Source organism: Aulonocara stuartgranti, assembly GCF_965226115.1.
Source record: "Aulonocara stuartgranti genome assembly, chromosome: 1".
Lineage (NCBI taxonomy): Eukaryota > Metazoa > Chordata > Actinopteri > Cichliformes > Cichlidae > Aulonocara > Aulonocara stuartgranti.
The window spans coordinates 34,535,242-34,551,495 of record NC_138939.1 but is presented as its reverse complement, the minus strand read 5'-3'; the positions used below and the strand labels follow the sequence as shown (position 1 = coordinate 34,551,495).

Genomic DNA, 16,254 nt, shown 5'->3' with positions numbered 1-16,254 from the left:
GTAAAATTCAAAAACTTGTATTTTTCTAAAATTTGACAATGGTGATATGAAAAAGGTTTTTTATCTAATATTTTCAATGCTCTTTTGTAGCATACTTCAATTGGCCCAGTAGCAGCAGAGCTCGTATAGGACCAACTTGTAATACAATATTCAATATGAGCCAGTATCATAGAACGCAGGAATGTAATCGCTGCTGTGTCTGTTAATGATGTGCGGATATGTCTAAAGTTCTGTATATTAACATTTACAGTTTTTACTACTTTTTAATGTGTTTTTTAAAGGATAATTTAGAGTCTAGTAGCACTCCCAAATATTTAAATTCCTCAACATTAATTAATTCTTGTGCACCCAAGCAGACTTTTACTGCAGCCACGGTTGTTTTAGGTTTACTAAAAAACATTGATACGGTCTTTTTAAAATTAAGGCACAAGCCTTCTTACATTGTAATCAAAATACAGAAGTCAGAAGTGTCTGAGGCGTTTATACCAGCAAAAAAAAGGCAAATTGTGTTTTGATTTTGTTTTTCTATTTTTGTTGAATAGTTGTAAGTCACCATTTTTCTGTGGGTTGGATGTAAATCGTTTTAGCACTCTTGGTTCCATTATATTAACAACTTAATGACTAGTTCTTACATAAAAGCCACAGCTTTCCACATTCTACATTCAGTTCTTGGCAAAACAGACAACATATACACACACAGACACACAGATGCATTGCATGTATTTTCATAGACGGGCACTTTCAGGTTCAGTTAGTGGAGTCTGTGGAGTCTTTGATGTCTGTGCTAATCCATTGTACCTACGGCTGCTGTTAGGCTGTGAGTTTGTGCTGCAGAGCGAGGCGGGGGGGTGTTAGGTGTTTATTGAGGAAGTCTCTTAGATGTAATAATGGCAGGGGATACACTCTGACCCTCTCTACTCTTATTTGATTTCCTGTTACATCGTTGGGCACTGGCCCTTTGCCGTTTCTTTTCCTCTGTTTCTCGTGCTGGGAGCTGCCGGGTCGTCGAGAGCAGCTGTGTTTGCTGTGAGGTGTCTGCAGTGCTTGTTTTACATTAGCAGCCCGCAGGTCAAACTGCAGCTGGCTGCATCTCGGTGTGGAGACGAACCCCTGGGAGACTGTGTGTGTGTGTGTGTGTGTGTGTGTGTGTGTGTGTGTGTGTATAAAACAGCCGGTCCCCATGGTTATAGCCTTTCCTAAGTGAGCTAAGTCTGGTGGCTAACCCTTAGCGCCTCTGTGTTTGGCAGCATGACTGCAGCAAGATTAATCCATTCCACACTCCATCAGTCACCAGGCACAGGTTATTAGTGCTGGAGCAGAGCTCAAACACGCACACACTCTCCCACTCTCTCTCTCACACACACACTCACACACACACACACACACACACACACACACAACAACATGGCCCCTTCACCCTTGTGACTTCGCCTTCTACCTTGTCCCCAAAGTTTGCAAAGGTGGCCTTGGTGTTGAGAGGCCATTTGTCAAAACCCAGCCAGTCTCCACTTGGCTCCTTTTAATAAGGCTACCTGGGCTCTGGGATTGTGCACACACACACACACGCACACACACAGGGAATGAACTCTGCTTTGCACATACTCATACGGCTTTCAGTGTCAGGCGGTGCGTCCCGCGGGGCTTATAAAAGTCCCATTAACATGGCCCTCCTCATTGGTTCTGACAGGTTGATCAATTAGACCCCTCCCCCTGCTGACCCCAGGGCTGCTCTGACTCAGAGGTCAGACACGATGGATCGCTGGACTTGCACACACACTCTTAACTCTCCCTCCTTGTTTCTGCTGTTATCTCTGAGCTGGTCACAGGCACCTTGTTGGTCCCTGTTTTGTGTTCAGCACCCAGCTGATATCCCAGTGTGCAGCTGTGCTCCTGCTTTTAGCCAGAGTATCATACTTTACCTGTGACATGTTTCGAGCTTATCTCTGCTCTCAACATGACCAAAACACGCACACGTGTATGCACAATTTTTCATCCTGCTGGAACATTCCTTAGGGGTCTAGTTGAGTGTCAAGCCCTTATTAAGTATGGAAAAGAAGCAGAAATCCTCTAAATGAAACACACTCTTGGTTACTGGGTAACATGGGTACGGTCACACACTGACCTGATTTTAGAAAAGGGGACAATACTGTTCGATACATTGAGAGTTTGCAGTATTTTCACCTGTGATTTTGGCAGTGTTGCTCAGAAAGAGTGTGATAACAGGCAATAACTTAATCTGAGCCCCTTAAACTTGATTTTGTTTGCAGCTTCATTGCATGCTGGTCAGTTTCCTACTTCTCTGCTTTCACAAATGATTGTCTATTTCTGCTTGTGAGACTTTCTGTGAGTGCTGAATGCAAATGCCAACTAAAAAGAAGCATGTCCTTTGCTTCTGACATCAGAAGTCTCTTTATGTCAGTGTTTGTGTGTTTTTTAAAACAAATGTTAGTGGATGCTCATGTATATGAGATGGCAGCCATTGATCGGTCTACCTAGCAATAAATACTGGCCAGATTTCCATATAATTAGGTAAAGAAACATAGAATCAGGTTAGAATTTTTGCGGTCTCAAAGTGACCAGTTTTTAATGTTGTTTATGGCGGCTAGCTGCCCTTCTCGTTGATAAATCCATTGGTGTGTTGGCTTGTCTTGTACACAGGAAATATATAAAAATGATAGGTGCTTATCATCATTTGTTGTCCTTAGATTACAAATGAACACTTGGTATGAACATAAAACAGGTGCACCAAAGCCTTTTAGGGCCTGATGCAGTGTGTGAGGAGCCAGTCTTTGTTCGGTCTTTGAGCTCAAAGAATAAACAAGGTGTAGTGATACAGTAGCACAGTGTCAGTGTTTGCCTAATGTTTCAAGCATCATCATGTTTGTTGTTAGGTCTGTAGCGCCGACTCAGATGTATGTCGAGTGAGATATGACAAGAAGTGGCTGTGAGTCTGTACTGTGTTTGGTAAACAATCTCTTTGCACACGGTAAATGCAGGTGTGTGTGTGTGTGTGTGTGTGTGTGTGTGTGTGTGTGTGTGTGTGTGTGTGTGTGTGTGTGTGTGTGTGTGTGAGAGAGATTTAGGAACATAATGGAAGAGTTTGACCTTAGTTTAGACTGGGTGGATTTACAGTCATCTTACTGCATTATTCTTTGTGATCTATATTATGAAGGCCAAAAAATATGTTAGACTGCACTAAACAAAGAAGCTCATCCGTAAGAAAAGAAGCTGGTGTCGAGCAACAGTGTCAGTTAGTCAACATGCTGCTATAAGATAAGTGTTGTAAGATCAAAAACCTGAGTAGATGTCTTTGGTTAAAACAGAAGGTGCACATTCAAATATGGACTAGCAGTGATTGGTTCTTTAGGTACAGTTTTTGTCTGATATGAAAACCGAACGATTGAGACTTCTTTTGGCTCCCCTTACTGTGACTTGTTCTCTCCTTCAATAGAGTCTTTTTTTTTTTTCCCTTCTTCTTGCTGTCTGTACATTTTTTGTCATGGAAGCAGATTAGAAACCAGGTTATGTGTAAACACGGCACAGAAATCAACAAGAGGGTGTCGTGTAGAGCAGGGTGATATGACCAAAAAAAGAGGTTATACACACACAATACCATAATATTATGTTGAAGCACAGTACGTATCACTCCGCGAGGCTCCTGCCTACTTCGGCTTCGTAGCTTAGCAAAGTCAAACATAAACATTTGACAGATTTTCGAGCGCCGTGTACGACATAAAATCGTTTCGAGGTCAGTAAACACAACCAGAATTCATACATAAGGCACACGGGATTATAAGGGGCACTGTTGACTTTCAGAAAAATCAAAGGATTGATTTTAAGTGTGCCGTATTTTCCAAACAACACGGTAATAAAGACGGCCCGCTAGCATGCTCTACCAAAAATAGTGCTTTGTTGTGTATCTGACGGACAAATGCCAAACCAGTTCCACACCACCGAAGTTGCAGCATTTTTACAAACCAATTCTGGTTCATCCGTTTCATTTAACAATCCGCTTTCGCTCTTCTCATTCTGCGTTGCCGCCATGTGCGTATGTAAACATAGGCACTGCGCATGCGCGTTTTACCCATATTCTATCGCGATATTTCATTTTCCTATCGTTGCCCAAAATTACACCGGTATTACCGTGAACGGGATGATATAGCCCAGCCCTAGTGTCGTGTTTCTCTAATCTCCTCCCCTGAGCGCATGATGTTTCTTGTTTACAGGACGCTAACAAATAAGCTTACCGCACTAACCTGATTACTTATCTGTTAATTAATACTTTTTTGTAATGGTGATAATCACTGAAAGTCTGATATCAGCTGTACTGTCACAAAATCACAGTTTATTTCAAACTATTAACATAAACACCAACAACACGTGTTGGCTCATCATGATGTTACTGAATAATGTGGACCTTTACCATTACCTCTGTCAGTGCACCCCAGGGCGGCTGTGGCTGCACTGTAGCTTGCCATCACCAGTGTGTGAATGGGTGGATGATTGTGTATAGTGTAAAGCGCTATACAAATACAGACCATTTACCATTTACCATTAAAAACAGCTGATCCGATGAGATGTGGTGAGAAGGAAAATGCTTAAAATGATCCATTTAGGAAGGGAGGAGTCAGAATAAAAGATGTAATGAGAAGAATCAAGCATTGTGTTTTTGTGTGTGTGTGGGGGGGGGGTCCTGTAGCTTATCACAGGACCCAGAAAGAACAGCTCGGGGGAGTACAGGGGGTTAAGAGTGGTGTCACGCCCATAGAGGCTCCGTGCTGCCGTCCTAATGATGTCCACCGGCCTAATTGAATATTGGCGTTCTGCACACGAGGGCTAAATGGCTTCTGTCTGGTTTACCTCTTACTGCCAGCTAAGGCTGCAGATTTTTAACCCATTGGCACTGTTTGATTCCCTTGGGGGTTGGGGGGGGGGGGGTCGGTTAATGTTCCTGTTACTATGGTTACCCATTTCTTGTGCATTTAATGCAGCGTTTCTTTTTGTTTTGCGTGTTGGTGTTTGAAACCAGTGGTGTTCGAGTTAAAGACGGTTCACCTTTCCTGATGATTTCGTGACGTTTGATTATCCTCCCGCTGAACTTAAACACTCGCTTTTCCCAAGTTTGCACAAAAGCAACCTGACAACATCTGACAGGTGAACTTTTTCATTCACTCTCCACGTTATCTGCACAACTACTCCTCCACTTTCTCTCCCATCTTTGCGGTGTTTGCACATCCTTCCTCACTTCCTTCTCCTTTTCTCTTACTTCTGCTTCTATTTCTGTGGCTGTGTTTTACTTCCCACTGCGCTTGCCTCCAGACGCTTCTCCTTTGTTGCCACGGTGACGCTCTCCAGATGGCGAGTGTCAAGGCAAGACTGGGCTCAGAATGTACACACATACACATGCATTGGCCTGCATATATGCAGTCAGGAAGGAGACTGGTAGCAGTACATTTTGTTTGCTCACATCCTACTCGGAAGCTTCTTGGATGCGCACTCTGCCCACTACACACGCACACATACACTCAACAGTACAGTATAATAAAACCTGTGTCACAGCCACGCAGGAAACAGTCTCTCCTTTATGCGACTGGGATGTCATTAATCTTGGCAGAGGTTAACAAATGCACTTGCATAGAAGGTATATTTCATAGGCAGACAGCCGACAATGGGGGCATTGTGGTGTCGATCTGTAGCAGCCAGTACTGCATTCAGTCAGGACCTTTCAGTTTGGCTCTGGATCCACAGCTCATGTCGGGAGTTATGTTTCATCTCTCAGATGAATGTGTTTATGTGAGAGAAAACATGTGAAACACAGAGCAAAATCAAGGGTCCAGATGTTTATTTATTTCTGCTGCAAGAAACCATGATTTATTTTACTGGAGGGGGGAGGGGGGGGGGGACCAATGTGTCTGGCTATTTTTCAAAGTTTGGCCTTGTCGCTATTAGTCAAAACCTGAGGCAGACAAATGCTCTGCTGGTGCGTTCTGTGTGCAGCAAGCCGACCAGGCCAGCTCTGCTCTGATTCACCAGCTTTCTAAGTTTGTCCACACCGCAGCGGCAGCACTGTTTCCATCGGAGAAGTGGCGAGTCTTCCCAGTAATCCATTAGACTTCCATTAGCTCCGATTTGTGTGATTAGTTCTAATTAATCAGTTCAGTCTGTGGCCTTCACTCCCCTGCGCACTCCTCACATTTCATTTTTAACCTCATTTCTCAGCTCTCCACTGAGCGAGAGAACGAGGCAACGATTGAGTGAGCAAATCAAAGAGCAAGCTTCTGCCGCCGCCACTGGCTTTTCTTTTTTTTTTTCTTTCCAAGCACATAAGAACACTCGATACTCCAAACAGGTTGAGCTGGAGCTTAGACTGCATTATAATGCTTGTTTCTCTCACCACAGTGAATTAATAGGATTTTTTTTTTTTAAGGCTCTTATTTTCAGCAGTGTAGTTTTGTTGCTCAGTTGTGTTTTAGAATGATCCGGGGGGATTGTGATCTTATGTTTTACACATCTCAAGTCTGTGCTAGCTCTGTTTAGCCCCTCTTGGCCCTCCTCTGGAACAGTAGGTATTGATCTGCGCTGGAGCGTCCATCTTTCACTGTAACAAAGCCTATTGATGTTTGTGGAGCCCTGATTTCCCCTCGGTCAAATGCCATACCCAGCACCACTGCTAAGTGACAGGAAGCTGGTCTAAACTCTGCAGTCTGTCCCAAAGTAACCTGGGAATGGTGTCATCTTTTCATCAGTGACTCTGCTGCACTGAACTAAAACCCTAAAATTAAAATCAAAAGATTTTTTCTTTCTTTCTGGGTTTCTAGCAGTAGGTCAGCTTATATACTGAGGTATTATGTGATGATAATCTATCTTCCTTTCCTGTGTTGTCAGCCTTCTTCAGCTATTACCACTATTGTGATAAATGAAGGCTCAATTTATCAACCAGCCTCTCCTCGATTTCTGTTTCTCCCTTTGGTTTCCACAGCTCTGCTTCTATATCTAACCCCTGTGCAGTTCACTTTATTTCTTCATCTGTTTCTACCCCCTCCATCCATCCATCCAATCCATCCATCTATTCCTCATTCCCACTCAGCCAGATCGAGGCTCTTTGTGTCTGCTGGGGAAGGCTGAGATGCTGCCTGTCACCCCAGAGAGGCAGACTCCCATCCAGGCTGCTGGAGGTGGCCCGGCTGCTGTCAATCAATCTGTAGAAAGGAAGCAGAGGGAGTGGGGGTTGACATGTGATGTGGATCCCTGCTGTTTAGAAATTCACTTTTTTTTTTCTTCCTCCTACCAGGCCTGCACAGTCAGTCATTTATTTTGGCTTCTAACATGAACAAATCAACGATTGTGACCCTTTGAATTTAAAGCTTCTCCAGTCCTCCAAACTAATCACTCCCATGTTCACGGGTAAACAGTAGGGGTGCAACAATATCGATATTGAACCGTTCGATACAGTGCTTTCAGTTCGGTACGCATATGTATCGAACAATACAAAATTTTTAATTTATTTTATCAGCTTTCCTTCTGACGATGCTGTCTGTGTTGAGCGCTCAGTGGATCTGCGCTCGACAGTGCAGCCTAGGCGGAGTAGTCGAACGCAGATTCACTGAGCGCAGGGCAAGCTAGCGAGACAGAAGTTAAGCTCTCCTTGCAACATGGCAAATTGAACCTCCCCCACCCTCATTCAGATCTGGCGTTTGGAACTATTTTGGTTTTCATGTGACGTATGACCCTGAAGGTAAGCGAGTCATGGACTAAAGTAAAACAGTATGTTGGATGTGCCACGCAATGCTCAATTACATGCGTGGGAGCTAGTGTGTTAGCGCAGTTAGCTCATTAACGTGTTGGCCGTCCAGCCCCATGCACGGGGTGGTCCGCGGTAACTCGTTAACGGAGATTTGCCGTGTTGTGGCGTTAAAGTCATTTCAACGAGATTTATGCTGACAGCACTAGTGGGAACACAACGAATATGACTGCACATTTACGCCGACATCATCCTAGTGCAAAGACAAGTGGAAGCAGACAAAAACAACAAGCACGCATGCTACAAACTTTACCGAGTCATTTAGACAGCCGTTAGCACATGATTCTCCTTATGGGGACCTGATATGTTTAATATGCTGCTGAGAATATAGCCCAGAAGAAGTATTTTGGAAAGAGCCATTTCTCTGTAATAAACTCTCTTTTCCAAAGATGAGTGATTCCTCAATCAGATACAGGGTTCGCAAAATCGCTAGCCCGACGTCCCGGGGCTAGCGATTTTTCCAGTCGGGCTACCAAAATCCAAAAATTGTGTGTGTGTGTATATATATATTTATTTATTTATATTTCTTCATACATTCTTATATAGTTCTATACTGTGTATTGTGTATTTTGTTGTACAGTAATTTTATTTTTAACTTTAATTTATATATTTTATCTTATTCTTTCCCAGTTAAATTTACCCTTCATTCTAATTTGTGTTGTACAGTTATTTCATTCTTTATATTTTATATTTTATATTCTTATATTTTATTCCTTCCTAGTTAAATTTACACTTTTTAATTTTTCATATTTATTTCCTATCTTATTCATAGCCCTTTCCTTTTTTTTTCTTTAGGTCACGAGCAGTTGTCTAAGCATTTCACTGCATATCGTACTGTGTATGACTGTGTACGTGACAAATAAAAATTTGAATTTGAATTTGAATTTGAAATCTATCTCTGCCCTGCCCGTCGGCCTATTGTAGGAAGGAAAAATATATGTCAATGCTTTTGCATTCTTTCGGAAATGTAGCTGGATAATTATGTCATTGGCATCGGTGAGCCACTGTCAATATGTGACATATTGAAATCGCGTTTGAATTTGCGCTTGTTTTTTGCTTTCACTTTGCAATCGCGCAAACTGTGTATAGAGAGCGACAGCACTGATTGGTGAGTGATGATAATTTGCACACCAATTCCTCTGACATCGTCTTATCAATCGATAGCTTACTATGCAAACATGACAAGTGAAATCTCCTGCAGCAAGCTTAAACATGTGAGAGGTTGATCGCGCAGAGAATCGCTGAGCATTATGTGAGTGCGTGTGTAAAAGCAGCAGGATATATATTTTAGTTCTGCTGAGCCAAATAAGACAGGTCAGGGTGAAGAAGTGACAGCCAAAGAAAAGCTTACCACAAAACGTAATGACAAATCAGACTATAAGGCAAAAAGAAAGTGCAGCTTTATGGTTTCATGGACAAAAGAATTTCTGTGGCTGCAATATGACGAGCTAAATAACCAGGGCTGCACATAAGTGGTCTGCAGGTGCGCATTCGCTGTCAAAATAAAAAACGCGCACAAGATAAGAAGTTGCAACGCGTGTTTGCGTACATAAGATTTTCAGGAGGAGGTCAGACATTTGTTTAGAACTCTTAAAGATGTCGAAGAAGGTCCTTTAAGCAATTACTGTGATGTTCCTCCACCTCCAAAGAAATGTCAGGAGTCCGAACCACAAAAGAAGCACGTATTCTCGGAAAAGTAGTTGCAGGAGGTGAGCTGGCTTCAAACAAATGATGAACGCACAGAGATGTGGTGCGGAATGTGCCGTGAAAATTTAATAAATGACAAATTAAAAAGGCATGAACATTTTTTTTGTATCGAAAAAATATCGAACCGTGACACCAAAGTATCGAACCGAACCGTGAATTTTGTGTATCATTGCACCCCTAGTAAACAGCAAAACTGGTGTCTCACTGCTGAAACCACCACATTTCAAAAGGGGAAACTTTTTTACTTTGAAGGCAAATGGTCTCACTCTTTGGACTCTTCAGTTTTTGCCTAGCGACCAGTCATTGCTAGGGGCGCCGACCAGTCTATAGGCCTATGTGATTGAGGCCTTAATGGGACAAATTGAACTGTAGTTATGTGTTGCACAACTTCCTGGAGTCGTCTTATAAGAAAAACCCTATCCTGTTCTGTAGTTTGGAAACATTTTAGACTTAAGTTTGCATTATCGTTGTATGAGCCTTTTTGCCAGTTGTTATTACTACTATGTTACCTTTTTCTAATCTTTGGTTTGGTTTTTAACTGGTTAAAATGTAGCATTTACATAATATATTAGTCAGTGGAATAAACCGGGACACAAGATGAGATGTGCTTTTATTAAACAGCCATTTATCTGCTACACTGACTTGGTAATGTTGCACAGAGGTGCATACATTTTGTGGTATTTATTGCCTTCTGATATCATCTTTGCTTTGCGTAATCATGGTGCAGTTGCTCTCCCGAGTGATGTTAATATGATCTCTTCCCCTCTGCCTCTGCAGGACTCCGTGGTTTAACGGATGGGGGTTCAACCTGCCTCGAGGACAGTCTCTGCTGGATAAATGGAACCTCATCCCCGAGGGCATCGACATCCTGATGACCCACGGACCTCCACTCGGTGAGTCCAATTAACCAATCACAGCCCCTGCATTGCAGTTTCTAATGAAGTCGGGGCTCTTTCTTCAAAATGCATGTGAAGTCACTGGTGGCTTGACAGTAGGTCGTCTTTGAGCAGATCTCCGCATGTCTTACATTATAATCAATGTTGTTTCCATCTAAATCCAACAGTAACTAAAGTGAACACTCCGACATGCTTCATAATTCAATGTTTGTGTTTGACTTCATGAAAAACAAAGTGAATATATATATATTAGTTTTCCTTCTGGTTGTTTGGGTCCTGTTTTTGTTTTTTGTTGTTTTTTGCTATGTGTTTGTGTTGTTTTTTGTGTTTTTCTCCTTGTGCTTTCCATCTGGCTTTATTGAGTGATTTCCTTTCCTCTCGCCTACGGAGGGTTGCTGCTGCTGCTGTTGTTGCGGCAGCCACTGTGGCTGTTTGATTGCATGGAAACTCGATTTCACAGCAGTGTGACAGATGCTGCGAACAACTGGAGAGAGACCGTAGGATAGGAAAGCAGCACTGGAGGAAGGGGGCAGCTTAAGATGAAAATTTAGGATGATTCTCCAAAGATGGAAGATCCAAAACAATGAGATGGGAAAAGAGGGGTGTTGCACAAGTGTGGAGAAAAAATATGGATTCATCAGACACATTTTAAAGCTGTGAAATTCAGATATGAACCCAGTAAATGAACAGTTGTTTTATTTCTGCTATTACATAATTCTTCTGAAATAAGACTTCTCTATTGTGGTCAAACAGTGCCAAAAGTGAGCCTCAACTGGTAGTTTGAGTTAATAAAAGCTGTGCGTGAATTGGTAGTGATTCACCGAAATTTTAATATCTGCTGAAAAAGTTTTGGGGGGAAAAAGGTCCACTCCCAATTTGACCTGTAGTAGTCATAATGCTCTGAACTGCTGACTCAAGTAATTCAAACTATAAGGGAAAGTTTATTTGACCTTGTGCATGGAGACTATCTCAGCACTCGTGATAAATGGCTGCTAATGTCAGCATGAATCTGCTCAACATAAAAACCCATTGTATGTTCAGAACATGATAGATGGAGATATACGTATATTCACAGATATTTTTACTGTAGAGCTTAGTGTTGGCCATATGGAGTCGTCCAGTTAATAGTACTGAGTGATATGTGTGTGCGCACATGTATGTTGGTGGTGATTGTGTTTTTTGTTTGTTTCCACATTTACATTCACGCTTGAGACATTTTGTTTTTCAGCTGTTCTTGTTGGGGTTTCACGTCATTAATGCTAACTTACATCTTTCTGCTGCTTATTTTAAGGTGATGTGTTACAGGTAACAGTTGTTTTGATCAAATGGAAGCAAAGACAGTAACACCAGGACTGTTTTGACAGCTGTGAAATCTTTCTGCAGGTTTCCGAGACTGGGTTCCTAAGGAGCTACAGCGGGTTGGCTGTGTAGAGCTGCTCAACACGGTCCAGAAAAGGGTGCGACCCAAGCTTCATGCCTTTGGAGGCATACACGAAGGTACTGGGAATAAAACCCAAACTGTTAACTGTCCTTGACTCTGGGGACCTCAGAGGAGAATACGTTCTGATTGCATGATGGGGAGGTGGCCTTTGGCAAGTGCAAGTGTAGAAAAAGGATCTTTTACACACGTGCACATGCTCACAATCAACAAATTGTGCTCTGTTGATTTTAAAATGTGTCAAGACAAAGGAAGATGAATCTAATGTTTCTTACCTTTCTAGGGATGCACAGATTCAGGGCCCATGAATTTCAGGAAAAAAAATAATAATTTGGACAGTAATCATTTACTTATTTAATAACCACTATTTTTTTCTGTTGGTCTATTTTGGTGCCAGGGAACACACAATACAAACACATTAGCGCTTTTTGCAGACCTTAGTCTACAAGGTGAAGCTTTTCAGGGTGAAGACCTGCAGCCAGTTGGCTGTTGTGCTGTTGTTTTGTGGAGAACTGCGCACACATGCAGCTGTGTTGGTTGAATAGCCAAAGTCCTTCATTGTGTGAAGACAAATACACAAACAAGCACAAATGAGCTACTGTGATTTCCACTTGACCAAAAACCAAACAGAACTAATCACATAACTTCCTTGGCAATGCGAATGATCAGTTAACTGAGAACACAATAAGTAACGTTGATTGACTCATACCAACCCCACGGGCCAAGTGCTGTGACATATTAAACAATCACTTACTGCAGTCTAGGTTTTGGTTGCAGGAGCAGTGGGTCACAGAACTTCATCTCCCAAACACTGATGCTTGTGTGGTGCTCCCCCACAGCATTAGTGAGCACGAGCTGCCTGTGGTCCAAGGAAGTAACACAGCAAAAAAGCAGGCATAGCTGGAGGGATGTGCTTGAACAAGCCTGATCCACTGCCGGTCTCACTCGCAGCTTATAGGACTTAAAGGATCTGCTGCTAACGTCTTGCTGTTTGATGCAACATGCAAAGAACCTGCAGCGTATTCTGACCACGTGTGTATGTGTGTGGTCTAAAGTGTTTAACCGCTGCATATTAACTGTACCCAAATCAAACAGTTCACAGCAATTAGTGGCAAGATGAGAAGTAGAATAAAGCTGAAAAATGAACCTTGTGAATTCATGGAAACACTCAAAGTAAATTCAAGCATACAAATTGCTAAACTGAGTGTGTGAAATTGGTATATTGAGTGATCAAAGGACTGATTTGGTAAAAACAGTGTATTACAAACTCTGTTACATGATCGAATGTTACCTATTTCTGGCACTTATTTTCCCCTTCCCGCCTCCCCAGGGTACGGGATCATGACAGACGGCTACACGACATTCATCAACGCTTCAACCTGCACCGTCAGCTTCCAGCCCACCAACCCCCCTATCGTGTTCGACCTGCCCAACCCTTCCAGCTCCTGAGATCAGAGGATGGGGGGGCGGGGAGGGTCAAGGGCTGGAAAAACAATTTCTTTTCAAAAAATATGTCAAGTTTAAAAAAAATAAAAAATAAAGTTATAAGTGGTTCTTTGGCAACTTTGAATCTTCTCCAACCTGTTGTGAGACGGAGAGGATTTAAAGACAGGGTGGGGGTGGGAGCGTGTGTGGGAGTGTTAAAGGAGAATACCATTGCTTTTTATTTAGGTTTTCTGTTTTGTTTTGTTTTTGAGCTTGTGCCAGCAGTCCCGGTCTGTTTTTTTTATTCTTGTTGTTGTTGTTCATCTGCACACAGTCAGAACAGTTGGAGATATCAGGGCCCGTTTTCCTCCAGAATGCTTTCCAGCTTTGTTCGATATGAGAAACGGCTTTGACAAAGCAAAGATAATCCCTGAAGAAACTTTCTTTTGTCCTGATTTTGACTGTGTAGGGTCGAGTGTTTATTATGTCGGCGCAGCTTCATTTCACACTCCGCTTCCTGTCAGCCACAGGAAGAATTAATCCCTCAAAAAGATGTTGCCTTAGTGCAGAACGGCAGATGAGAACAATGCTTTCAACTTGCACGCTCTTAAAACACTACTTGGCCACAGGGAAGAAATCTGTGATCTCAAATTGAATTTTATCTTCTTCTTTTTTAACTAAATTAAATGTACGGTATATTCTCTTTCAAGGCTTCCATACCACCACATGGTTTGTTACAACAGAAATTTGGAATGTTTGAATTAAAAATATAAAAATGTTTTAAAGTCTAAATGTGTGCAGATTTGGAGGGACTGCTGAGCTATGAGCCTGGCTGATACTGGTATTCTCCTTTTTAGGGGGATTTTTGTGATTAAACAATCTTGCTCTTGATAAATAATGGTCAGATCTGTAAGATAAATGATGCTATGTGAATTTGTATAATTTTTTTTTTTTTTTAACGTTTGGTTTGTGTTAGCCAGATAATGCATACCATGGATGTGTCATCACGATATTTCATATTTGGGTTCTTCTTGTTTGTTTCGAACCTCTTGTCAGTTCCTCTTTTTTTCTTATTGGCTGACAGGGACGCTGCCTTAAACTAGCTTTAATGTTCTCAGCTAGAGCCCCCCTTCTCTGCAAGCTCAGAGAAAAAAGTCCTTATTTATTACCCATCATCCCCGCAAAACAACACCTAACCAACGCAGGGACAGAAGACTATCCAGTTACAGCCGGAAAAATTCCCTTTGTATTGCCCCGTTATGGATTTCTGATCTGGAAAATGTAATGTATAAAAATATATATATTATATATTCATGTTGTAAAACATCTGTACTAAAAGTTGTTTGACAAAAAAAGTGCATTTTTTTCTGTATGCACCTGTATGTTTGCCATGTTTCTTTAATTCTCTCGTTAAAAATCTCTTGAGACGTTTCTTTAATGATTTTTGTATCAATTCTCCCAGTAGGGTAGATGTTTATTTTGGATGAGAGAGGAAAAATTTGTCACAATCCAACAGGTGCTGATTGTTCCCAACAACACACCTGCCTAAACATGGTTAAGTTGTCCTTTAAAGTGTAAATTTGATAGTATTTGTGTTTTATTGCTTTTTTTCTAATTTTGCACTGTGTGTAAATGCAATCTTGCTAGCACAAAAAAAAAAGTTGCCAATAGTTGTCTCAACTTTGCCGCTGTAAATGCTCTTTTCGTGCTCTGTTCCTCTCTCGCTCTTTCTCTGATTGTATCCCTCTTCATGGAAATGTTAGTTCTCTCTTTCAGTTCATTGTGATATATTTAGCTGCCTTTATATGCAAATAAAATTGCAAGATTTTTACTTATGAAACTCCATCTTTGTTTTTATTCCAAAAATGGTTAGCCACCACCAGTTTGTCCGTCTGTATCTGGAAGTCCAACAGGCTCGACCATTCTCCACCCCATTGGTGTCTCCCATTTTGACCTGGGGACTTCCAGGCCATACTCAGCACAGATGCTTCTGTATATTATGGCACTTAGTTATGGCGTTCCATGTATTCCCTGATGTTATGTGCCATATGTATATCCACTTTTACTGTGGCAACAATCCACTTTATGCAAAACCAACCAAGAGTTTTGCTTTTTTTTTAAAAAAAGGAAGCTGAAGTTGTATGAAAAACGATCTTGGTTTGTATCAGCCAGTCAACACAGCTGCGAGCAGGCTTGGCCTACTTTCTAATACTTATTTGAATACTTATTTACAAAGTAAATGTATGCTTATCTGTACAGCCTAACCTCACAGCAGGTGTTTTGCCTCAACAGGCAGCACACCTGCCAGCCCTCTCTGTGGTGAGGCCAGAACAAAACACTTAGAAGTCTTGACCCCACAGTTGTAAATAAAGTGAAGCGGATTTTTATTCCTGCTGTGACTGTTTAGATTAAAAAAAACTGCTAAAGCGAAATTATCAATTTGTTTGCACCCTGAACTCATCAGCTTGCTATATGAAAATGACTTCATGACTACAGGTAAAATATTGGATTAGTCTTACGGTTTATTAGTGAAAGGTAAGATCTGTTACTGACGGTTATATGCTTTGAATATCCACAGCACTCAATCAATATGCTGACATTTCAGGTGCCAGATTTTAAAAGACTACATACATTTAAAAATAAAAATAAAAATAGTTTTTTTAGTTGTATCACAAACGATGCTTGGTAAAAACAGAGATCAACAGTTGACTCTAGATGCCACAGTAAAGTGACAGAGAATTCAAATATGGCTCGCGTTTCTCCCACACTCATCTGAATATTCACAGTGTTTCAGCTGCAGATCTGCACATTGGTTTCATCAGGTTTCATTCCTTTTTACCACTTGCCAGCACAGATCCCTCATAGGCCAAAAATAAAATGGGCTCGAGTTGTAGAGCGCCTTTGCCAGCCTTTCCCACCAACCCCATTCTCTCATCACCACAACATCAAAGCATCCCAACCAATTAACTATTCCCCGAAACGAGAGC

At 41.7% G+C, this 16,254-nt stretch overlaps 1 protein-coding gene across 2 annotated transcripts in view; it reads left to right on the top strand.

The window, feature by feature from the left end:
- Positions 1–15,107, top strand: part of mpped2a (metallophosphoesterase domain containing 2a) — an 80,062-nt gene extending 64,955 nt beyond the window's left edge. For both annotated transcript variants that reach the window (XM_082535734.1, XM_082535733.1), the window contains 3 exons: positions 10,286–10,401; positions 11,788–11,901; positions 13,173–15,107. In XM_082535734.1, the coding sequence (XP_082391860.1) occupies positions 10,286–10,401; positions 11,788–11,901; positions 13,173–13,291 (349 nt within the window). In that variant the 3' untranslated portion in view covers positions 13,292–15,107. The remainder of the gene's footprint in view (positions 1–10,285; positions 10,402–11,787; positions 11,902–13,172) is intronic.
- Positions 15,108–16,254: the final 1,147 nt, after the last annotated feature.